General features: G+C 43.6%; 2 protein-coding genes across 2 annotated transcripts in view; one reads left to right on the plus strand and one right to left on the minus strand.

The window, feature by feature from the left end:
* The window catches only part of GABRB3 (gamma-aminobutyric acid type A receptor subunit beta3), a 318628-nt gene that overhangs the window by 267714 nt on the left and 24639 nt on the right, over nt 1-26275 (minus strand). The gene's annotated exons all lie outside the window — the stretch shown is intronic.
* The window catches only part of GABRA5 (gamma-aminobutyric acid type A receptor subunit alpha5), a 98643-nt gene that overhangs the window by 25838 nt on the left and 46530 nt on the right, over nt 1-26275 (plus strand). The window contains exon 5 of the mRNA XM_074983289.1: nt 15953-16035. Within this exon, the coding sequence (XP_074839390.1) occupies nt 15953-16035 (83 nt within the window). The remainder of the gene's footprint in view (nt 1-15952; nt 16036-26275) is intronic.

The raw sequence follows: 26275 nt of genomic DNA on the forward strand, positions 1-26275 counted from the left end.
ATTTATTTCACTTTTTTAAAGCATTCCAATAATCAGTTGAATTTAAAGGACATTATGGTGTTGTGGGGGTTAAGTCTGTGCACGTCTTTCACAGAACACATCTACAAAACAAGATGCTGCCCCCAATTTCCTGGAGTTTAATGCAGATTTCCCATTACATGTTGTTGGCATAGATAAATATATGAGACTTATGGCATATACTGCCCCAGATAATCCACCATAGAGCAACCTTTTAGATAATTCACTGATTTTTCAGGACAAAGAGAAATATGTTTCAGATAATGTTACTGCCAGTTAGGAAGATGATTATAATTTTAGGCAATGAAATGACTAGGGAGTCATTTGTTGTGATTGGTCTCCTCATAGCTGTTTACTTGCCAGTGGACCCTGGCAGGATGATGGAAGCCCCTACAATGGGTTCAGTTGTGTGTGGGTTTTTTTGTTTGTTTGTTTTCTGAGAGTACAGAAGTACAGTATAATAAGGAAACTGCTCATCTACCTGAGGGCTCTTTCACGTGGGCTTTTTCATTTTATTTTTTTCAAAGTCATCCCATCTCTTCAATGTGTATATGGCAAATTAGGTTGTTGTGTCTTTTTTAGCTATATGGGATCCCTCCTTTTTGTCCTCTTCTCACCTGACCTGTCCATTGTGGCTTGCCTATGTCTAAAGCTATGTCAGTCTCGCGACAGAAGTCTGCCATGCCAGGAGCATTCTGCCAACATCCCTGTCTTCCTTGTTCCACAAGGAAGAGGGGATGTCTCAACAGAGGGAGTTTTCCTGACATTTGGCCCCTCTCCTCGTACAGCTGTCAGCAAGAGATATGTAAATGCAGTGTACAATTTGCATATCTTCTACTGACAGTTCTCAGCAATCTAGACACAGCGTAATAGATTAGGTAGATTTTCAGGTGTCACCAAAAATTTTAGTAGCAATTGGACATCTAACTAAATAAATGCCAGTAGAATATGAACCTGAGGCAAAAATAGGGAAAGAGCAAGTTAAAAATTACTTAAAGAAGTTAGATTTTTTTCAAGTTTCCTGAGTCTGATGAAATACATCATTGAATATTCAAGGAGCTGACTGAGGAGATACGAGCCATTAGCAATTATCTACTAAATTGCACATTTCAGAACTCGCGCAACAAAGTATTTTTCCACACAAGATTAGATGTCTCTCTCTACAACCTGGCAAGACTCAAGGCCAAAACTAAGATCAAGAAAGTCCTCATTAAGGAACTCCTCTTTGCAGATGATGCAGCTCTCATTGCTCATAATGTGGACACGCTACAGTCACTGATGGATTCTCTGTCCAGAACCTGCAAGTTGTTTTCCCTTGACATAAGCATGCAGAAAGTTATTGTATTCACTCAAAGTGTACCTCAGCAATACAGTGTCATTCTGGATAATAGTCCATTAGATGTGGTTCAACAATTTTGTTACCTTGGATCTACTGTCACTACAAACCTATCCATGAATGAAGAACTGAATATCAGAATTGGGAAGGCAGCTACTATTTTTGGCAGACTTACAAAATGTGCACGGAACAATACTAAGCTGACAGAGAAAACAAAGATATTAATCCACCATGCATGTGTATTTGAGTATCCTGCTATATGGTTCTGAGGCATGGACCACCTACTCGGATGAGGAGAAAAAAACTGAACAGCTTCCATCTTTGCTGCCTCTGCAGAATTATGAACATCAACTGGCAAGATAAAGTCTCAAATGCAGATGTCCTGTCAAGATCTGGCATACCCAGCTTCATAGTGATTCTCAACAGCAGAAGACTACTTTGGCTTGGCCATGTGAGAAGGATGGGTGACAAACATCTTCCCAAAGAAATCCTCTTTGGTTAACTGTTATGTGGGTTGAGAACAAAGAGGAAGACAAAAGCTAAGATTCAAGGATACATGCAAAAACACCATGAACAAGTCAACATAGATCCAAAATCCTGGTAATCTACCTCATCAGATCAAAATACCTGACAACGACTGCTATGACAGGACACATCATCCTTTGATAATATATGTGCAAGCCATGCAAAGCAGCTTGGTCTTGGAAGGAAAAGCTCTCAGACTCAAGAATTGGGAAATAGACTGACATGAGGTTATTGCAGTCGACTGTGCAAATCTAGTATTGGACAGATAAGCCATGAGAGAAGCTGCAGACTCAAACGCTGCCCCTAGATCTTCACTGCTGCTGCTAACCACTGTCTTTCGAGACAAAAAGGGGCCATTTGTACTAAAAGTCATGGAAGACAGCTGAGATTCAGGAGAACTGGCAAGGGCAAATATGGTGACAACACACAAAAAGGAAAATAAGGACAACCTGCAGAATTACAGACCAGTCAGCTTAATTTCAGTACCTGAAAAAGAAATGAAGATAATAATTAAGCAGTCAATTTGATGATAATAATGTGATAAGGAACAGCCTGCATGGATCTACAAACAAATTGTGTCAAACTAATTTAATAGCTTTCTGTGATGGGTAACTAGCCTTGTAGATGGAGGGAAGCAATAGACGTGGTGTATCTTGACTTTGCTAAGTAAGGGTTTTGATACTGTGGTGCATGATGTTCTCGTAAAGAAGTGAGGGAAATACAATCGAAGTGGAGCTACTATAGGATAGGTGCATAACTGGTTGGAAAACTATGCCCAGAGAGTAGTTATCATTAGTTCACAGTCAAGTTGCAACAGCATTTCAAGTGGGGTTCTGCACAAATCAGTTCAGGTCAGGTTTTGTTTAATATCTTCATCAAGTATTTTGATAATGGCATACAAAGTCGATGGATGATACCAAGTTGGGAGGGGATGCAAGTGCTTTGGAAGATAGGTTAAAATTCAAAATGATTTGGACAAACTGGAGGAATGGTCTGATGTAAACAGGATGCAATTCAACAAGGACAAATGCTAAGTAGTCCACTTAAGAAGAACCAATGATTTGCATATACATGCAACAGGAAATGGCTGTCTGGGAAGCAGTACTGTGAAAAGGTATCTGGTTATCACAGTGAATCACAAGCTAAATATGAGTCAACAGTGTAACACTTGCAAAAAAAAAGGGAAAACATTGTTCTGGGATGTAGTAGCACTGTGGTTCTCAGACTTTTGTATTGGTGACGCCTTTCACCCAGCACATCTCATAGAATCATAGAACAATAGAGCTGGAAGAGACCTAAAAAAGCCATCGAGTCCAGCCCCCTGCTCTAAGCTGGACCAAACCCATCAGACCACATCTCTCAGTGTGATCTCTCCCCTTAGAAATTAACTCCCCCCCCTTTTTTTTTATATTTATCACTATTATGAATGCTGGAGACAAAACAGGATTTTGGGTACAGGCTGACAAATTGCAGCCTCCGTCCCCCTGTAATAACCTTGTGACCCCGTAAGGGCCCCAGTCATGACTCCCAATTTGAGAATCCCTGCATTAGCAGGAGCATTGTAAGCAAGACATGAGAAATAATATTTTTGCTCTATTTTCCACTCATTAGGCCTCAAATGGAGTATTATGTCCAGTTTTGGGCATCGTATTTCAGGAAAGATGTGGACAATGTGGAGAAATTCCAGAGAAGAGCAAATAAATACATAAATAAAAAGAATTAAAGTTCCAGAAAATATGAAGTATGAGGAATGACTGAAACTATTGATGTGTTTAGCCTCAAAAAGGGAAGACTGATGGGGAACATAACAGTTTTCAAGTACAAGGGTGGTTAAGCATTGGAATAAAGAGCCTAGGGAGGATGTGGAATCTCCTTCACCAGGGATTTTAAGATCAGGTTAGACAAACATTTGCAAGGGATGATCTAGATTATACTTAGTTCTGCCGTGAGTGCAGGGTATTGGACTAGAAGACCACTCTAGGGCTACATCTATACGGTGATGCTTCAATATAATTTACACAGTATGTGCTACTCAAATTGTGTAAATTATTTGAAAATACCTGACTCCAGACTTGGTGCCCTCCAAAAGGCATCATATTTTGGAATAGGGGGCTATTCTGAACATTCCATTACTCTTTGTACGACGAGGGGAAGCAGAACCAGAATAGTGCACCCAAAATAGCAGCACTATATCAGGTGCTGTGAAAAACGACAGCATTGCTATTTCAGGATATCTTTGTATCCTGAAACAGCATTTGCTGGGTAGCTGTAGCCTAGGTCCTTTCCAGTGTTACAATTCTATGATTCTGTGGGTGAGAGCTGGCTGATAGACACTAAATCCAGATAGCACTTACAGGATGAAGTAAACTTCCAGGTGGAATGATAGACTAAATCAACTGCCCTTGATGGAGGAGTATGCTTGATATTTTTTTTTACAAAGGTTGGTAACCTGTGACTATAGTTGGATCTTCTGAATATCCAGAAAATGGTTTTGTTTTCCTTGGCAGGAAGGTTGCTGTGCAAGGCCCTATCTTTATGAGGCTGATATCCACTCAGTCCTCCAGGATTTCATTCTTTCCAGAATAGATTGTACTTTGTTTGGTCCTATGTCTAAAAATCACTTGGAAATTGTAGGTACTACAGATTGCAACTGCCTGTTTATTAGGTGATGTTTCTTGTAATATATTTTTTATATACCACACTTTATAGACTGAGCTGGCATATTATAGATTAAAGGCAGTGTCAGGATTAGGCCAGGGGGTTGCTACAGTAGAGAGGGAAGCAGCTCCAAAAGGGAGAGGGACCGACTCCCTTTCTAATGAGAGGTGGATTGCTGCAGGGCTACCAGGAACAGAGACAAGGAACTGGCCCAGGCAGGTGGGGACCAGGTGACTCAACTCACGAGCTTCTTGAAGACCTGTGGAAGGACTTTTAAAAGCTGCCCCAGTCAGACGGTAGCTGGGGGAGAGAGAGGAGGGAGTGATAAAGGGTGACAGCAGAGACATTAAGAGCACTGACTGCTGTGAGTGGGGGGATAGCTGGGGAAGGGGGCTCAAAGGGAGCAGCTGGACTCCTGCCACAGAAAATAGCTGCTAGCCTGAGCCCTGATGAGGGGAGAGGGCTGCTGGCCCCAGTGACTTGTCAGCGAAAGAAGGGGGCCCTTTTGACAGCAGCTATACAACATGCCTTGCACTACCCTGACATGCTCCAAAATATTGCATTCCCATGTCAGATTGCACATTTTCCTCCTGTTCACATGTGATACCCTATAAAACTTAGCTGAAAATTTTATCCATTTTATTTAGCTCTGAAATCTGAAATTTCAAAGAAAACACTAAAATTATTCCCATATGTTTCCCTTAATTCATAACCAAGTGATTACCAGTTCTCTTTAGGTTTGGAGGTGTAGGTGTGGAGTTGATGGTCTCAAACTGATGGGAAAGTATACCTCTTATACAAGGTTTGAAGCCTTTAAAAATAAAGCTCCTCTCTATAGGAGAAGCTTTGTTGATTCACAGAGGAGTTCTTGGTGTAACGCTATTCTTTCTGGGGAAAGAGTAATCCCACCAGCGTCTTTCCTTCTTCGGCAGTTCTTCTGACTTTGACCATATGTGATGAGCGCTGGCTTCCATCAGCCTTGCGCTTGGCTGCCTAATCTTTGCCTTTCACCCTGGAGCTCAATCAATACAACCAATAGAGTGAGTTCCCTACTCTTTTCCCTACCTGCAATTATTATCATCTTCCTAAATGCCAATAACTTTATCCAACAGACATTTTTGTTTGTGCTAACAGACCAGACTCACAATGAATCCTCAAAGAGGTTGCTCCAGCAGAGTCTCTCGCTAGCACCCAATATAACAAAACAGATTAGAGATGGAGAAGTCCAGATGAATTCACAACCTTTTCCTGTGACCAGCTGTTTCATTCAGCCTGTTTCTGGTTACTTGTTTACTTTCAAAAAATGAAGCAGTGTTTCAAGTGACTGATCACAAACATTTTCCTTGGATATTGCATTTTTGGGAAGTGTTTTTTCTTAATATTCAGCCCCACTTTACTTTTCTTAATTTCATCCGTTTACTTCAAAATTATACTCTGAGCAACCAAGCAAAATAATTCACATCACTTGTTGATGTTTACACTTCAAAAATGTCTAGGCTGTTCCTATATCATCCCTGCTTATTTTGTGCTTCTTAAATCATAAGACTAAGATTGTTTAGACAGACATATAGCTATGAGTTCTATTGCATTTTCTAATTAAACTCTCCAGTATTCATTAAGCTCAACATAAAACCTAGGTAGAATTTCCAGGGATGCTTTTGTCCTCGATTATTCAGGTCAGTAATATGGAGTGGTTGCCATTTGGAAAATAAGAACATAAGAACAGCCATACTGAGTCAGATCAATGGTCCACCTAGCCCAGTATCCTGTCTTTCAACAGTGGCCAGTATCAGTCATTTCAGAGAGAATTGATGGAACATGGCAATTAAAGAGTGGTCCATCCCCTGCTGCGTAGTCCCAACTTCTGGTGATCAGAGGTTTAGGGACACTGAGAGCATAGACTTTGAGCATCTTGGTTAATACAGGTTGTATCTCCCTCATCTGGCACTCTTGGGACCTGTCCGGTCCCGAATAAGGGAATTTGCTGGAGGAAGGGAGGTCCTCTGACTATACCCCTCAGCCTGCTGCTCTTCCCTGCTACTGGCTCTGCCCTCCACTGCCCCGCTCCCATCTTGAGCCCCTGCAGTCCCCATACCTCAAGCCCAGTTGTTACTGGGCTACTGTTGGCCCTGATCCCAAACACAGCCAGTCTGCTGGCCATGGCCCTAGCAGCTGGCCCTGCAAAGGCTGGCTCCAGCACCGGCTGGGCTGCCAGCTGCAGCTGAAGGCCCAGCCCCTGGGATGCCATCTCCAGCCCCAGACCATCTGCTGGCCATGGCCCTGAAAGTGTGGTCTCTGGCCCCAGTAAAGAAGCCCCATTGGACTCCCCGCCTAACAGCCCTATGGCCTAGAGGTCTCTGGTCTAGGAACAGCGATGGTACTGCCGAAGCATGCATGTGGCTGGCCTAGAGAATCCCAGTTTTGGAAGGTGGAACCTGTACACACCAATGGCCCTATCCTGCAAGAACTTATTTAATTCTTTTTCTGAATCTGTTGTCCAGCAATACCATGGATGGTCCTAGGCCAGAGAGCCCCGCTGGCCGGAAGTCAGGCAGCTCAAAGCCCAGCTGGGCTGCGAGCTGGATCTGCAGCTGCGACAGCAGCGCTGCGAGCCAGGGCTGGCTGCAGGCTTCTGGGCGGGGATTTGGGGCTGGGATCATAGCAGGGTGGCCAGACTGGGACAGAGGGAAAGCCAGTGAGGGCTTGGGGGACCAGTGATCGGGGACCACCTCCTGGTTTCTCACAAACATTACTTCTGTCCCAAAACCCAGCAACTCTCTTCAGTGCAGCAGGACGAAAGCATTGTTCAGGATTTACAAAGGCATCCCATGTCTGGGGTGATTACTTGCCTGAGGTGTACCATGGATATGGATTCGTTTTGCACTGACTTGAGCTGTCCTGGTGTGGATGGTTTAAGCATCCTCAAGGAGTGTATGCATCCTTACCTTCAGCATGAACTGGATTAAGGATTTGGCTCAGTTATGATAAAAGTTCTCCTTTACAATACACATTTGAATTGTCTACTGTGCAGACTGACATTCACAGTAACTTCAGGATATAGAATACTTTTCATTTGTGTAGCATTTCCCTCTGAGGATTTCAAACCTCTTTAGGTAGCCATACAACTGTTAATAAATTAGAGCTCGACATTGCCATGATGTAGGACAGCAGTAGTTTTCTGCACAGAATGGTTAAGTATCATAAATGGACCATAAGTTAGGGAAAGAGGGCCAAAACAAAGCCTTTGCACCTCATAAGCTCTTAAGGACAGACCTTGCATTCTTGCTGTCCTCACATATCTAAGACAGATGTGCCTACCACCGACTGTGATTCAGGCTGGGGCACTGTGAGTGAAACAGCATCAGATCTACTCGTAACATTTCCTTTTCCCTGCTGTGAACCATGTTATAGACAAGTCACTCAGCCAGTCAGAGGCAAGTTTCAGGACTTCATCACCTTAACACAACTCTTTCAGCCATCATTATAGTGGCTAAGTGTTTATCCATGTCTTAAGATGTCTTTGCAATGTTAAATCACCCACCATCCCCTCTGCGCACAGATTATATTAAGACTATAAGTAAATGCCTAAGAATAATGAGAGATCTTTGACTATGTTACAAGAGAGGTAGCTGTGTTTGTCTGTATCTTCACAAATCAAAGAAAGTAGTCCTGTAGCACTTTAAAAACTAGCAATATTATTTATTAGTTGATGAGCTTTGGCAGGACAGACCTGGATCTTTCCCAGGAAAGCTTATCACCTAATAAATAATTTTGTTAGTCTTTAACGTGTAACAGCACTACTCTCTTTGGTTTGTGTTCCAAGAGTAGTTCTGCTTGTTTCAAGAACAGAGACTGACATCAGTCAGCTTTTGTTGTCCAGCATGTGGTGTGACTGGCTAAACCCAGTAGTTAGACTAATTGAATCAAAGCCATATTTTATCGTGAAAGTCTCAGAAAGAAACTTGTTTTTTTCATACTTTTGTGATAAAAGTTTCCCAAGCCATGACAGCTATTCATCTTATTCATTAGGTATCTTTTAGCCCAAGGCTGAGTGGGTAGTGCAATTTATACATACTCACCAAAAATGGCACTTGTTATGTTTATGCATATAATCATCTGATGAGAGCATATTGCAGATTACTGAATCGTGTGAATCATTGTACTTATTCAGTAAAAGAAGAGCAGTAGCAGAATCAGATATATATCGTGGATATAAACTATAAATGTATATATACAGGGCTATTCTGTTTATCTTTATTACTTCTCCTAATCTTTAATATTCCTTTTATAACCAGAGGGGTTCCCCACGACCACCATGGCTGTGAGGAAACAATTTTCTCACTTGTCTCTTATAAACAAAATGAACCCCACTCCCAACACTACAGAGCCAAAACTCATCCCTTTCCAGTGTTTGGCTTCATTGGCTGTGGGGTGGGACCGGGAAATCAGTCAAAACTTAGCTCAGACCTTTTCCTTAAGCTGTCCCTTGACATCCCTTCTCAGACTGTTCTACCAGTACCTAAAATCTGTCCCCACAGAGAGCCACCCCCATTACTTTTTTTCCTCCGTGGGGTAATGCATGAGCTGACAAAGTGTGCTTGACCCTTGCCTAGCAGGATTAATAGCTGCTAAAACGGGGGTAACACAGCAGCAGCTACTGCAGATGTTTCTTGCACGTACTGGGTGAAATCTTGGCACCATAGAAGTCATCCTTCCATTACAAAGTGGGTCTTTTTCAGATGCTTGCTATTTTGTCAGTTACTGATATTTTTGGACAGAAATCCAAATTCTGGTCTTTGCAAAAGAGTTATTTTTATATAGCAGAGTTTTAACAAAAATAATTCAGTAGTCTTTTGAGTACAGGGCACTAATATAAAACAACCCCCCCACAACTCCACACAATTACTCTTATATTTCTTTTAGAAATGTATTCGTAATAACTCCTGTGTCTCAACACAACTAGGGAGAATTTTGATTTTGGGACAGTCCCTAGGGCAGACTTATTTCATTGAGACCATTAAAATCCAATTTGAAACAATTGTATTCTAAAGATTTAATGAAGCCCTGTTCCATTCATGTGAAAGGCCTGTTTTTCCTGTCCCTTAAACCATTGTAAACCAGGAATAACTCCACTGTAGTGGACACTACAAAACTGGTGTGAGTAAAAGGATAGTCAAACCCTAATATTTTTATTAAAGATAAGGATTCTTTAATAATGACTTCCCAGTGTCCTGCTAGCTCTGAGCATGCCTGTATATGTGATCTGAGTGGAATTTTTGCATTCTGAAGGTGCATGTCTGGAAGAAGAGAGGACTTCAGAGAAGTCCTTCATCTTTCCATATGATGTTTGAATGGGAAGTCCAAGTATAGATTTGTTTGCCACTTCTTTCTGAGGAACATACATGCATTCTGTGCATTCCTGACTTCTTCTGTCCCTGCCCTATTCTCAACACTTGTCTTTAGATAACTCTTTGTGTGTATCCCTGTCATCTCTACAGAAGTGATCCAGAGGGTGCTTTTTTATAGAAACTGCAGAAACAAATAGTTTTGAGTTACAAGTGCATTTCTGTAAGCCAATCGTTTTTGGACCCTCATAATTTAGTGACAAGGGCACCAGGACAATGTAAAATAATATGGTGAAATTAATGCTATAAAGTACCTGATAAAGGTAGGGACAAGGATTTTGTAAAAGGTTGTTATAACAACATCTCGTAAGCATTTTAAAATTTAGTATTGACTAGCTATGTAATGTTTTAACACATCTGAGAATAAATTATTGGGCTCTTTCAGTTTATTGTTTAGGGACAGACTAGCACTGAACTTTGTGTAAATACACAGGGGAAGGTGCACAGCCCCTCACACTGCATCTCAGGAGCAGAGGTGGTTATATCCTCTGTTTACTGGGGCTTCTTCCTTCCTTAAACCCTTAGAGCTCCACATAACCCCAAAGGAAGGAGTTGAGTTTGTAGCCCTAATTCCACCACTCAAACATCAGCAATAGAAGACTGCATTGTGAACTGCCCTAAAAGACAGAGCAGTGATCACTGCCTGCTATGGTAAGGATGCTTATTGGGGGATTATGCCTCACTCTGCAGCTATGCAGCTCCATATAGCCTCCAATCTAAATCTGTGCCTTATAGATACAATAGAACCCTTCACAATTAAATTACATATACGGTAGATGTCACCTTTTCATTTAAAGACACTTGGACGTTTTATTTCCAATGAACCTGATTGAGCCTGTATATTTAGACCGTCCTCTGGAATTCACACTCATGCATCTGACGAAGTGGGTCTTTGCCCACGAAAGCTTATGCTCCAAAATATCTGTTAGCTTCTAATATGAAATTCTCTTGCAGTTTTCTTAACTGTTGCCCAAGTTCTAGTACCATGTATGGGTCAGAGTCTAATATGTATTTACTTAAAATACAGATGTGTAGGGGTCTTGTCATCTTTTAGCAAATGAATGAACTTTATTTTAAAGTGGCTGTAGTATGTGCACCGTGGCTGCATCTACACTACGAGATAAATTTGAATTTAAGGCAGTTAGCTTGATAGTAAAATGACAGTCTTCACTGTAAATACCATTAGCTCAATTTAAGGAGCACTAATATTGATATAATATTGATATCATAATCACAACAGAACCAGGTGGATGTAACATCAAGTTCAAATTTAAAAGTTTGAATAAAAGCCAGTGTGGAAGCGCCATGTCTTAAAATCAAATTTATTAGCCTCCAGAGGCTGACTGGCATTGCTGCACCTGGCTCCTGCTCCCTGTTACTTAAGGGAGCCAGGAAACTGACCAAAGCAGTCCTGGTCAATTTCCCGGCTCCCACCAGTAGCAGGGAGCTGGGGAAACTGAAGGCGCTGCTGCACCTGGCTCCTGGCTCCCTGCCACTTGTGAAAGCCAGGAAACTGGTTAGCACAGCAGTCCTGGTCAGTTTCCCAGCTCCCCACAAGCTGCAGGGACTGGGAACCAGGCAGCAGGGTGAGCACTGCCAGCCGTATGGGTGCAGCAGGGCCCATGGGAGAGGGTAAAGAATGCAACACTGAGGGAACTGTCGGATAGGTTCCCACAATGCACTCCTGCAACAGTCGATGTTTGGCCATTGAGTTTGGCAGCAATAAGTCCAATTTGTGGGGAGCCTGTGGAAAGGTGAGGATGCTCAAATTTCAATTTATAAAACCCAGAATTATAAAATCAATTTTATAACATTTGAGTTTATCTCCTAGTGTAGACATAGCCTGGGTGTGGCATTGAGCTAGGAGTTCAAGGAGCTGAGATCTATTTGCAGCTGTGCCCCGATCTCTGCTGTTTGATGAGGAGTGAGTCACTGGTGCCTTGTGCTTCAGTTTCCCTGATTTGTCCTTTTGACAGAGGTCTGTTTGTTCTGATGCATTTAATTTCCAATTTTAATTGATTTAAAATTTTAGAGTTGTTGGAAACTATAGGTGTGGTGTTGCGAAACATGTGGAAGATTAAAGGACAGAAAATAATTAATGACTGTAGATGTAGTGATTGAAAAAGTTAAAGTCTGATAACTTTTCAAACTATAAATTGTCAATATTGTATCAAAATATACAAAGTAAATATCCTTAAATCAAACTCTAATAAGTTCTCAAGCAGACTATTTTTGTTTTTTACTATCAGTAAATTTCAATGGAATTATTTGTCAGTTTTTGTATTAACATCTACTGATAAAAATCTAATCCCTCCGAGCCTGCCTGCCGCTATCTTGGGAATAATGATCCCCGCCAACCTTTGAGATCTATAGATGAAAGTTTTCTAAGTAAAAAAGACAAATGGGGAACTGAAATAAATAGATCTGCTATATTACATTTAATGTATGGTGCTGGCTTATGAACATGTCAAGGAAATTTAATTAAACACACACTTGATATAGTGAACAGAACAGGTGGAAGGGTAGCCACTTTTTTATCCCTCTCTATTGCATGTTTGTTTGAATGACTTTTAAAAAGGAAGAGAGAAAGAGAAGTACTGGACTGGAGCTGAGATATAACTAGTGCCATGACTGATGGCCTAGCAGCCAACCACCGCATACATTAATTTCTTCTTTTGAATAGCTATATGAGTACATCAGCTCCCACTGGTGCAGTCGATTAAAGGCATAACCCAGGGCGATTTACCCTGGCATAAAGGTGGGCACTGTTTGCATCTCTCTCCTCCTTTGAGGAAGCCACTGGGCTCAGGAGAGATCTAGTTCTATGCTGTACAAAGGGTGAGGCAAGACAAAGCTCAGTTGTGTCTGCAAGTCTGGACTGTGCCAGACAGTTCTGGGTCCTCCGTAAGTTGTGAGTACTGCAGGCAACTTTCCCACTTCAGTGCCTCCTGTACCGTGGGCTTGTCACTAGGACCGATACATTTGGGTTAAATGAGTGGAGCTTGCCAAAACACAGGCCTGACTACAGCTCACTCTCTGTAGATACTGCAGTTATAGTCATAGACCCAAACAGAGAAGTTTATGAGGCACAGTGAATATATTGTTATGATCACTTATCCAGAGAACACACTTTATTGCCTGTCGCGGTGTGGTATAGTGTGGTGTTGTGGGTGCATGCTAGTACTTGGAGATGATAGTGGTGGTTATAGAATTAAAATCGCAGCTGGAAAGGAAATGCTTTTGATGAAACATGCTTCACACAACAGCTAGCTTGACCAAAAACCTGCAGAACTTTAGGACTTCTGGAGTCTGGTGTGGAAGCTATCAGGGATCCAATGATGAAGAGATGAGAAAGAAAGGAAGGAGAGAGACCACAAGAAGAAAGTTAATTTGTTGGAGGTTTGAGTATCCCTTCCTTATACAGACTCCATTTCCACAAAATACACACGTTTAATGTTCAAAATGTACTTAAAATATTTTCCTGGTAGCTGTTGAAAGTACACATGTCCTGGAAACATCTTAAATCCTCTTCGCCCACCACGCTTTTGTCTTCTGGGGTTTGACATTTTTTTAAATGTCCTTCTCTCAGGGCTGGTGAACTGAACTTCACCTTTTGCTCTTATCACACCTTAAAAGCAATGTTTCCTGTCTGTGGCTGGGCAATGGAGTATCATTTTCATCCAGCTGAATTTTCTCTCTTTTTATTACTGTTGTTACCTTTCTGGCTGTACCATATGTCCTCCATTTTATATCTGCTTTTCTTCCCCTTGCACATCTCTTCCTCTTCTCCCACATGTGGCCATTCTCCTCACCCCATTCTGTCTCAGTGCCCTCAGAGTACCAGTGCAATAGATGGGTCAGAGAGTGTTAATCTTCATTTTAGCCCCAACCCACTTGTTCTCTCTACCTGCAAAAAGCTGTTACAGGAACTATAGCTCTAGAACTTCAGGCAGTGGTACACGGGCTGTTCGTACGCTTGTTTTTCCCCCAAACTGAAAAAAATGCTTTGTGCATGATTGACCAGGAATGATATAAAGACTAAGGCTATAACAGTTCAGAGAAGAACTGGGTAAGTTGAGGGAGGAAAGGTCCATCAGTGGCTATTAGCTATGATAGTCAGGGATACAACCTGATGTGCTGAGAATTGCTAGCCTCTGTTTGCCAGAGGCTCAGAGTGGATGGTAAGGGATGGAGCACATCATGAATGCCTCTTCTGTTCACTCCCTCTAAATCACCTGGCACTGGCCGCTGTCAGAAGTCGGGATACTGGTCTAGATGAACCATTGGTGTGGCCCCGTATGGCCGTTCTTACGGCTGCTATATTTTCCCCATGGAGGGGAGGTGACATATCCAGAATATGCCCTTCAGGATGGTAATATGAAGTATTAAGTGTTTAGTCAGGCAGTGTAGCTTCATGAACATGCTCTCAAAAGAGGGAAGAGTGCCTTGGTATTCCAAGAACTGGATGCTCTGGAGCTATATGCCCCACCACAGATTGTTGGAAGGAGAGAGGTTTGTCATAGCTGCCAGGGAAGTGCTCCACAGGCTTCAGCATAACTCCAGCCTGGTACAGAGGCAAAAACACAGAGCCTCTGAGTGACAGGATCTAAAACTGGAACATCAGCATAAAGCCTCAACTTTTGTTCCATAGTAGGGGAGAATATTCCTAAAGTCAGGCAGAGACCTGAAACCTGCTACTCTTCTCTATACTGGTCAATATTTCGGTCATAGTAGCTTCCAGAGGCCCCAGTCATGATTGGGGCTAATTATGCTGGGGGCAGTACAACCAGAAAAATTACAATTCTTTCTGTGAAGGATTTACGGTAGGGGTTAGTCCAAAGTATCCTGTTGGAACAGGTTCTCAGTGGAAAAGTAGTGTTTTGCTTTAACGTGACAAAAAATGGAAATTTCCCTCAAACCAAACATCCAAGCCCACAAATATTTTGATTTGGCTATGCTGCTGCAGCACCTCATGGGAGTTGTCATTTAGTTGCAGTTAAAGATACAGACAGACCAGTGACACAGGCTGTAGCGAGGTGGACAAAATACAGCCCACAGGATGCATCCAGCCCGCCACGCATTTAGATCCAGCCTGTCATGACCCTCTAGGCTACTGATGACCTGTGGCCCAAATGGGTGCTCATACAGGCTCCCTGCCTGTGACTGCTCCACATGCCACTCAGAGCAGCTGGATGCCAGGGTAAGTGTGTCTCGCATGCATGCCCCTTGTGGGGAATGAGGCAGTGGGTCTCTATGCACCGCCACCAGCCCTTGCAGCATCCCTACTGTGGGGGGTGCTAGTGGCTGAGGGCAGTGCAAGGAGCTGGCCCGCTCCCATCAAAGGATGCACAGAGATACATTTTCCATAGCAGCTGGCTGCTTCGAGCTGTATGGGTCACAGCAGGCAGGTAGACTACCTGTGTGCCCCACGTGCCATCCGCTGGAAGCCACCTATGGTAAGTGCCTCCTAGTCAGAGCCTGCACCTGGCACCCTCTCCCACATCACAACCTCCTATCCCAAGTCACAACCCACTCTTGTCCCCAAACTCCTTCCCAGACCCTGCACTTCTTCCTATGCCCCAATCTCCTGCCTGGGGCTCCCTCCTGCTCCCGAGCTTCCTCCCAAACCCCAGAGCCCCTCCATTTAACATGTAGAAGAGCATGATCCATGACCACTTACCAAATTCTTGGAGTGGCCCCCCTGCAAAAATTATTGCCCATCCCAGGCTACAACATACTATTATGACATCATCATGCAAGTAGTACCAGTGATTTCATTGGGATTATTTATGAGATTAAAGACTGCTCAGCAGTGTAAAAGTTGCAAGATCAAGCCCATGTTTCAAAGCTCTTGCTTATGTTGTATGGCACTTCCCTTGCAACCAGAACATTGTTGTGATTTCCCAGGAAAAGCCCCATGTATAATAAATATATGTCAGCAAAAGAGCAACAGTGAAAGGCCTGAATAGTGCTGAGTAAAATGAAGATTTTGTTTTTTTTCTTCTCACAGATTGACCATTTCTGCTGAATGCCCCATGCAGCTTGAAGATTTCCCAATGGATGCACACGCTTGCCCGCTAAAATTCGGCAGCTGTAAGTTTTTATCACAATTAAGAGCTGTTAATATAGTTTTGATTTGGCTTGTCATATTCAGCCAGGTCAGTTTGTGCACATCTTTCAGTAGATATGGCTGATCTGAGCCCCTTTGATCTGCCACGCTGGCTCTTAAACTCTGATCTCTAAGCCTCTGAGTAACTTGTGTGTCACGAGGGTGATTGGGAGGGGGAAATTTTAACAGGGCCTATTCAGTACTGGTTGCAATCAAATATTTTAATTAATTGAATTTTTTTGCATTTCAGGAAAAGTAGAACTTTCCCAACTGTCAGGTATACTGTTACAGGGTTTACATGTGTGCCATTTTGTTGCACTATAGCTTGGTGGTTCCCAACCTTTTCACTAGTGCAGACCCCCAATTACCCCCTCACATTGTTTGCAGACCTGCAATCACCACCCCAAACCATTCACAGACACCCATCAAAGCCAATTCTAGCTTCTATGTACACTTGGAAAAAAGGAAACCACAACATAAAATTTTGGACAGCAATTAATAACATTATTGGAAGATCTTTAATTTAAAGTAATAATTATTTGTAACCTTGCAATTTATATAAACTTATTTTCTATGATCATTTTTATTTATCTTTTATTTTTTTCATGAACCCCTGCAATGCCCTCCTGGACCCTTAGGGGTCTGCAGACTCCAGGTAGGGAACCACTGCTCTAGCTATATAACACTGATTGCAGATATAGATTATTGATATCTAGAGGTTAGCAAAAGAGAAAAATCTGCCCATTTTGTCTTTTATAAATCAAGTCCTATATCTTGTTACATGAACCTTACATATACACATGCAAACACAGATACATGCATGTCATTGTTTGCATATTTTCACACACATTATCCTCTCAATTGTATGCTGAAGTGATGATATTTCTTGATACCCTGACTCTGTAATCCACCATAATGCTGCCCTGTGAGCAGCTTACTTTAAAAATAACTTTTGGGGATTGTATGGCTATTTTTAAATACAAAGCCCTTAATTAAAGTACAGACTAGGCTACTAGAATAGACATATTTTATTTCAGTAATCAGAAAACAGGTTTCAGGTGCAGCAAAACCCTGTGAGGATTTCAGAGTTACCAGTCAGGGTATTTAATGAGTCCCTGAAGCAACTTGACTGCAGGATTCCCTCCCCTCTCTTCCCCCCACCCCCGATTTTTTAAAATGTATCAGTGTAGATTCTCTAATCCTACCAAGATTAATCGTTGCTTTTATCTGATGTACATGTGCTGGTGTAGTATTGGTTATGCACTGTCTTGTGATTGTGTTGATAAGAAGAAAAAGAAACCACTGCATTTCCTATAACCAGTTTCATCTAAGTGGACACAAATGTTTATTATGAGGTCACTGTCTATTCAAATGCATCAATTAAGTGAAATGACATTAAACAATGACAATGTAATTTGTACTTAATGTCACACACTGGCATTACAAAATCCCAATTTAGAGATTTAAGACCAGACTACAGATTTCATTCCAAATTCACAAAATATGATACACACATTCACATGAAAATGTAATTGGTGTGAGAGAAGCTAACGGCATGCTGCAATAAAAATCTGGAAAAAATCTAAGGCAGGAGTGGGCACCTTGACTGTGATGGGCAGCTCATCAACCTCTGGCTAGGAGAGGTTAGCCTTCAGCCCCTCCCCTTCTTCGGAGGCCACCCCACCTCTGTGCAACCCAGAGCCACCACCACCATGGCCGCCAGCTTCCATTACAGGTTGGCTAGTACCCAGACTCCCATCCCTCCTCCCCCCATTATTCTCTGCAAGATTGCTTTGCAATTTCACAGGGTTCACAAGGATTTAATGCTGAGCATGCTATCACCAATGTACGCCCCTTTCTGCTTTCTTCTCCATCTTTCCCCTAAATGGTCCTATGGAACACCACTTCCCACAGCTCTCATTGGCCAGGAACAGTGGTCCATGGCTAGCGGGAGCTGCAGTCACCCATACCTGCAGAGACATATAAATACGGCAGCAGTGGCCCACTAAGAGCTAACCCTGGGGAACCTGTGGGCCAGTATTTCCCTACTCCTGATCTAGTCTAATCCACTTATAAGATGCAGGGTTTGCTTCGCCAAGACAAATGGCTACAGTTAGGGTTCTACAGGATTCTAGGATCAGAATTGTTAAAGAAGAGGGATAGCTGACTGGTTAGTCTTTCACCTGGGATCAAGTCTCTGCTCTGCTACAGATTTCCTGTGTGACCTGTGGGCAAGTCAGTCAGCCTTTTTGGGCCTATGTCCCATCGGCAGAACAAGCATGAATGTACCTCCCTACCTGAGAGACATGCTGTGAGGACAACTATAGATTGCTAGGCTCCCAGAGAGGCTACAATAATGGGGCCTGTATAAGTACCCTAAGTAGATGGAACTGCACTCTGTAGCATTAAGATATTTTGGGGGAGTAATTCAAAGTAAGGAATGGTTAGGGTATGGGGGGAAAAGGTGCTTAATATTACATAATGAACACCACAAGTGTAAGGCACTTAATACCTTTGTGGATAAGTCCCATTTTTAGGCACTGCTGCAACCCACAAAATTCCTGTTCAGTGCCACAAAACTGTGAAGGCATCTAAGCTTACATCAGTTTTTGTCTCTGGACAATATACCCTGCAGCCTCGCTGCAGTCTCCTGAATGCCTGCGATCTGCTGCCTGAGCCCCAGCACAGCTGAAACCAGAAAAGATAAACTTCTATAGCTTGAACTGGGATGGGAATTTTCTGAGTCACTATAGGGGCTCGTTTGCATACTTGGCTTAATCTAATTCTTGACCTCCCACCCCTCCCATTCTACCCCTCTACTCTCTGATTTGCTCACCTTGATCATTTTTTTCTGATTTGTCCTCCTTGATAACAGTTTTTGGTTCTCTGTGCCTTAAATATTGAGTCTGTTCTGGTCTGGCTATGGTCTGAAGAAGTGGGTCTGTCCTATGAAAGCTCATCACCTAATAAATTATTCTATTAATCTTTAAAGTGCTACTTGACTGCTTTTTTGTTTTTCTATCCACCTAAGTCACATGTGGGGTCTGAACCAGTAGGGATTCTCAGTTCGGCCACTGGACCAAGCCCTCTGATAAATTCACACAAAAGGGCCTCAGAGAAAGATGTTTAGCCCAGTGACTGAGGCAGTGGTGGGCAACCTGTGGTCTTCGGGCCTTCTGTGGCACATCAAGGTAATCTGCTTGTGGGCCCCGAGAGATTTTGCTGACAGTGACCGTCCACAGGCAGCTCCCAGTGGCTGAGGTTCTCTGTTCTCTGTTCCTGATCAATGGGAATCCTGGAAAGCAGCTGCTGGCTTGTTCCTGGGGCCCCTTCATATGCAGGTACAACCCTCATGGTTCCCATTCGCTGGGAACAGAGAACTGTGTCCACTGGGCACTGAGGTGGGGTGGGGCCTGTGGATGGTTAATGTCAGCAAAATGTGTCACAGCCTGGAATCAGATTACTCAGATGTGCAGGATAAGGCCTGCAGGCCCCAGGTAACCCCCCACTGGGTTAGCGCACTCACCTGGGCTGTGGGTAAAGCCCACTTCAGTTACCCACCCAGCCTGGGAGGGAGCAATGATTTAAGCAGAGGTCCACCACTTCTCAGGTTGGAATCCTAACCAGTGGGTTGCACAGTCATACCCACTGCCCTATTTTATATTCAACATTGAAGTTGTTCATTTTAATTATTTGGGCCAGTGAAAAATTAAAACTTTGGCCTAGTGGTCAGCGTACTCACCTAGGAGGGAGCTGATCCTTGTTCCCCTGTAAGATAGAGGAGGAACTTGAAGCAAGTGTCTCCCACATCGTGTGCACGTGCCCTATGTGTTAGGTAATAAGGCAGGTCCTGCAGCAATTCCTCCTAAATTTTATTTCAGTCCCCACACACAACTTAGCCCACCAAATGCCTATCTTGCCCCAGTGTGCAGATAGCAAGCAGAGAGAGCCAGCTAACTCCAAGTTGCAGGAATGTGCCTATGACTTGTGAAAGGGGCCTGGCTTAGCTTATTTTCCATTTCATCACCCTCTCCCACTGCTTGCTTAGGTGGCTACCTACCTAGCCTGCTGGCTTTTGTGGGTCACCTTCTAAGGCAGGGGTGAGCAAACTTTTTATGTCGGAACCAACTTTTCATCCCTGAAGTTAGCAGAGGCCTCCCCCCTGCCAACCTGTCTAAAGTAATCCAAACTGACAGAAATTTCGGTTATGTCCATGTGAAAAAAACCCTCAACCTTTTTGTCCTGTGTAAGGAAATGAGGATGTAGAATGTATAAACTTTATTAATGGCATATAAATGTGAATACATCTACATAAAAACAGTAACATGCTTCAACATTCTTAATTAAATGGATGATCCTGAGATCTAGCAGCCAATTTTGCTGAGCCCTGCTTACAAAATTTCATGGCCCCAATGGTGCCCCCCGACATTTTGCACACCCCTGTTCTCAGGCACCTATCAACCCCCATTCATTGTGCAGGAAGCCAAGCTGCCTAATGCCTAGTTTTCTAAGTAGTAATAAATTGGGTGCTGCAATGCTCAGCCTCACAGGACTTAAGCCTTTTTCATGGATGAGTGCTTACCAACTTAGTTAACAGCAAAACAGTCAATAATACCAGAGTACAAGTAATACCGTTTAGTGTTTTGTCTTTGCCAAATGAAAGGCACATTGGCAACAGGCCAGGAGGTGAAGGGCGGCATCTAATGAATTAACTAAAGTAGGTTATAGCTGACCTTGTCTTTAGTAGAAAAGTTCACCATTCAAAGACTACAGGCTTCTGTGTACAAGGCAGCCAGAGCAGTTCCAGAAGGAGCACGGTATGTAAATACTTGCAGCTTCCTTAGGTCGTGTCACCATATTAAGTGTAAGGGTGCTTATGAGCACATGGTAGCAATTTTTTTTTTTTTTTTTAAAAAGGAGACTGAGGATAAACCCTGGAATGCAGACTCCAGAGGCCAAGTTCTGTGATAACATAAACAGATGCAGCTCCTTGTAAATCAGTGGAGCCACAGCAGTTTGTACTAGCCAGAAATTTGGTCCTAGCTGTGTGCTCTTACATTAAAACTGCGATCTTTTGAGAATGAGCTAATCTCTTCCATGGGTGAGTTCAACGTAAGCTGTCCATTATGGACCTGGTTCTGTCCCTTCACTCCCTAAATTAGCCTAAGTGAAACTGATCCACTGTATTTTCACAGGTCTGATATTAGCTCAGAGGAAAAAATAAAATAAAATAAAATAAATTCAGGTAAAACCAGAAAGGTCACAAAGCTGGAAACTAGAGTTGCACCTTGTCCATTGAGTGATCTTGGTAACAGTTTACACGTAGAGTTCAATTAGGAGACCCATATGTGAGCAGGTAAATATCTAGGGTAGCTGAGGCAGAGAAAAGTTGATTGACTTTCCTCCAGGTCACACAGCAGATGAGTGTCAGAATGAGGATTAGACCCACTGCTTTAGTCAGAAAGACAGATGTCTAATCCACAGAACCCTCTGTCCAGACAGCTGACATAACTCCTAAAGTCTCATTTTACTCATGGTGTTAATTATATCCTTTTAACTTTGATCAGTGGGTTGTCCAGATGATTAAGCAGTTATTGTTTGTGAGTTAATATGGTGGGGGCGGGGGGACGGGCTCCGACAGTATGAAATGCTGCATTCTGCAAAGAGAGGAATCTAGATAATATTGTATGGTTATCTGGCTAAACCGTGTTTCTCTTTGAGCTATATCCATAGTTGCATGTATATTTGCACGCTCATACCAGTTAACTTCCCCTACCATGCTACATCTGGTAACCTGATTTTTTGCTTGGTATTGTATAATAGCTAATGCTGTGAATCTAATCACCTGCCCACAACATAACCCTAATACTGCAAAAACTTAAAAAAGAAGATTGTCTTTTAGCTCATGGTTTGTGCCTTGGGAAGTAAAAGGATCAGGATTCTGTCACTACTGACTTTTATTGAGACACAGAGGTACAGCTGACAGGGTCATTGTAGAGGTGCTTTGGCAGAAGGGGTTCTGCATTGTTCTACTTTTTCCTTAAGGCCTTTAATTTATTGGTGCCTATCCCTAATATTTTGGAGAGGAATGAAGTGTCTCTAATACCCATGATTCTCTTTTATATTTTATGCTCCTAGGCTCTTTGCCTGCCAGTCATATCTACAGCCCTATTCCAAGGATTTCTAGACATCACTGTGGTCTCTCCTATAGTAACACTGCTGTTTCATATGCGCAAGTTATGTAAATTAGGAACTATATCATTGGCACATTCATTTTTTGGATTGTTACCTCTATCAGGCATTCTATTCAACCACAAGCTAGTGCCTTTTTTAAATCTCTAAGATGCTTTTACCCTGTTTTATGTGCACATTTTATTGAGGTGCCGTCAAGTAAACCCTAGATCATTTTTATGAAGGCCAGGACTATTTTTGTAATATGATGTCCAGTAAAGCCAGGCCAATGGCATGGCTAATGCAAGGGTGGGGAACCTTTTTGGGATGATGGGTTACTGACCCACAGAAAAATCAGTTGGAGCCACATAAAAGTGAGTGGAAAAAACCCCCACAAACCCTTGTTGTTGTGATCCCAACTAAGACACCTCACTCCCCTAACGCTTCAGGACCATGGTCAGGGTGGCATAGAAGTGGGGACTGAGGTTCAGGCCAGATTAACTCTTCTGAGCTTCTGGGGACTCGAGATGGGACCAAACATCAGGGGGGGTCAGTGTTCTTTGTGTGGAGGGGAATTGCTGGGGAGCAAATGTTGGGTCTGGGTGGAAGGGAGCATGCAGGAGCAGACTGGGGGTAAGTGTTTGAGGTCTGGATGAGAGGAAGGTTGCAGGAACGGCCTGGGGTTGGGGGATGTGGGTGGGAGATAAGGTGCATCAGGGGGCTGGAACGTTAGGTGGGAGGGAGGGTACAGGATCAGACTGAGGGTAGGGGTCTGGTTGGGAGGGAAAGCGCAGGAGCGGGGTGGACATGGGATCTGGGCAGAAGGGATGTGCAGGTGCAGGGTGGGGGTGGGGTGTTGTGAGAAGGAGGGGTGGCAGGAGTGGGCTGGGGGTGGAAGGCTCTGGGCAGTGGGGGGTACTTACCTACATGCTGCAGCTGCCATCCCTTCCCCTGGCTGAAGGAACTGCAGTATAGAGCATCTCTCCCTAGAGAGTCTTTTTTCCTACAGCCTCTAGGCACTACCCCCTGGTGCTTTGATTGGCTGGATTTCTAGCCAATCAGAGTGTCAGGGAAAGCCTCTACAGGCAGCACCCGGTTACCATTCCCGCAGCCGGGGGGAAGAAGAGGAGTGCTGGTGGCAGAGTTGCTTCCTTCCCCCACCAGGCAGAGCCCATACGCCAGATCCAGCCTGGTTTATTTGACTCCAGTGCACGAGGCTCACAGCACCACTCTCCCAACATGCTGCAGACCAAATGCTAGGGAGAGGAGCCCTGGTCCTCAGGTTCCGGGTGCAGGCAAGCCATGGTGTGATAGGATGGGGTTTCTGGGCACAGCTAGAGAAATCAATCCAGAGTATCTTTGCTTAAAATCCAGGCCACTTACAGCCCCAGGCTGGGATTTCCTTCTTACTAAGGCAAAACCAACTGGCCTCCACAACACTTCTGCCAGCCCCAGTGGCCAGTCAGAAGCCACACCAGCAAACCCACAGCTTTCTCAGTCACTGTACCAGCCCAGACCAACAACCCCCAGCTTCAGGTGAGAGGCTCTGAAGCCTGTTTCACCAGACACCCCACCGATTCTTGCAGACCCCAAAGGGCCCAGCCCCAGACCCTGGTCAATATATACTTGGATCTTACCCAAACAAGTACGCAAAAGCCAGATCCTTAAAGCTAATATCTTAGGGTTTATTAAAATAAAAAGAAAGAACAGGGTTGAAGAGTGGAATTGTTACAGCAATATTTTACATTCATCAGTCATAATTACTGAAACAGGCCAGTGATGGTATTTGCTGATTCTTGAAGATTTCTGTAAGCATCCTTTTGAGGGATGGGCCCCCAGTCCAGACAGGCATAACTTGTGAGGACTGAAGAACAAAGAAAATACATGCCAGGGCCCATCTTATAGCTTTTCATATATGGAGGGAAAATTCCATTCTTCTCCGTAGGCCTTGGCTTACCATCTGACCAGGTGGGTCACTGTGCTGAGTTCCCATTCGTTGGAGTCTCAGTAGGAAAACCCCAACATCGCAAAATGGGTGTTGGCCATCTGGGCCTTTGCTCAGTCTATTGTCCTGGCTGGGGTGGAGCCCCACCTTCCATTGTGAACCTCAGCACTGAAGCATTTCTCACACAGCTGCAGAGCTAAAAGTCTATAACTTTCCTTACACACATCCTTCAGTCTGCATAGACTCTGGATCACGCCCTTTAAAGTTTCAATTGAGGACTTCATTTACAGCATCTATTGTGACTATAAAGACCCACACGAGAGTGACAGTCCTTGCTGCATCTCTTGCAGATGTAGTGGGTGTCTGGCAAGTCCTTATTGTGCTTTCTGTGCGCTTGCTTCTCCTCTGCTAGCTGTCTGATCTTCAACTTGCCCTTCTGAAGGCCTTTGTGTAACCCCTGCCTCCATCTGCTGCGGTCGTCTGCTAGATCTTCCCAGTTGTCCAGCTCGATGTCTACCTCTCTGAGGTCTCTCTTGCAGACATCTTTGTAACACAGCTGGGGGCGTCCGGGAGGTCTTTTGCCAGAGACTAGCTCACCATACAGGATGTCTTTTGGAATCCTTCCATCGTTCATCCTGTGGACGTGGCCAAGCCAGCGGAGTCAACGCTGCCTGAGGAGGGTGTGCGTGGTTGGGATTCCAGCTTGCTCGAGGACAGCAGTGTTAGTCACTCTGTCCTTCCATGATATTCCAAGGATGCACCTGAGGCAGTGCAAGTGGAAGACGTTCAGCCTCTTTTCCTGGCGGGCATACAGGGTCCAAGTCTCGCTGCCATAAAGGAGGGTGCTGAGGATGCAGGCTCTGTAGACTTGCATTTTGGTGTGAGTGTATAGCTTGTTGTTATTCCACACTCTCTTGCTGAGTCTGGACAGAGTTGTGTCCGCTTTTCCGATCCTCCTATTTAGCTCAGTGTCCAACGACAGAGTGTCAGTGATGGTGGACCCGAGGTAAACGAACTCGTGGACAACCTCTAACATATAGTTGTCAATGCTGATTGATGGGGATTCAGCAACATCCTGACAGAGTACGTTTGTCTTCTTTAGGCTGATGGTAAGCCCAAAGTCCTTGCACGCTTTGGAGAACCGATCCAGCAGTTTTTGAAGCTGGTCTTCTGTGTGAGACACTACAGCAGCATCGTCTGCGAACAGCATGTCTCAGATGAGGACTTCTCGCACCTTAGACTTCGCTTTCAGCCTTGCAAGGTTAAACAGTTTCCCATCGGATCTTGTGTGCAGCAAGATGCCCTCTGTTGAAGATCCAAAGGCATGCTTCAGGAGGAGTGCGAAGAAGATCCCAAACAATGTCGGAGCAAGCACGCATCCTTGTTTGACGCCGCTCCTGATTCTGAAAGCATCCGATAATGCGCTGTCATATTGGATGGTTCCTCTCATGTTTTCATGGAACGACTGGATCATCTTCAGTAACCGTGGAGGACAGCCTATCTTGTGGAGCAGTTTGAACAGACCATCCCTGCTGACCAAGTCAAAAGCCTTGGTCAAGTCGATGAAGGCTGTGTAGAGTGGCTTTCTCTGCTCCCTGCACACACATCATACAGACACACATGTAGCATACGCAGATTCAGGGCATCATCAGCTTTCATTTGGCTCCTGACAGGGCACTCCTAGCACAATATTTGGGGGCCACTCTGGGCATATAAAATGGTTTCCAGACCCAATATAAAAGTCTAGCCACATGACACATGGTCTGCATTCAAACCATGGGCTGTGGGTTCCTCACCGCTTGGCTAATGGTTGGGCATTATAAGTACAGTTGAATGCCCTTTACAAAGGCAATTGAGCTTAGTCAGCAATGGACAAGTTTTAAAAAGGAGGTCTCTTGCCTCAATATTTAATAATCTAAGTAATATATAGTCAGTTTCATTTTCATGGTAATCAGTCTGTTGTAGGAAAGGAATGTCATTGGAGTGAATCTGAATTTTTTTGCTGGAAAATACAGATTCATTGAATCTAGAGCCTTTCACAAGAAAGAAAATGTATCAAAATGCATCTGCTTTGATAATTGATAAAAGTTTTGAACTTATCAAAATGT

Source organism: Carettochelys insculpta, chromosome 1, assembly GCF_033958435.1.
Source record: "Carettochelys insculpta isolate YL-2023 chromosome 1, ASM3395843v1, whole genome shotgun sequence".
NCBI lineage: Eukaryota > Metazoa > Chordata > Testudines > Carettochelyidae > Carettochelys > Carettochelys insculpta.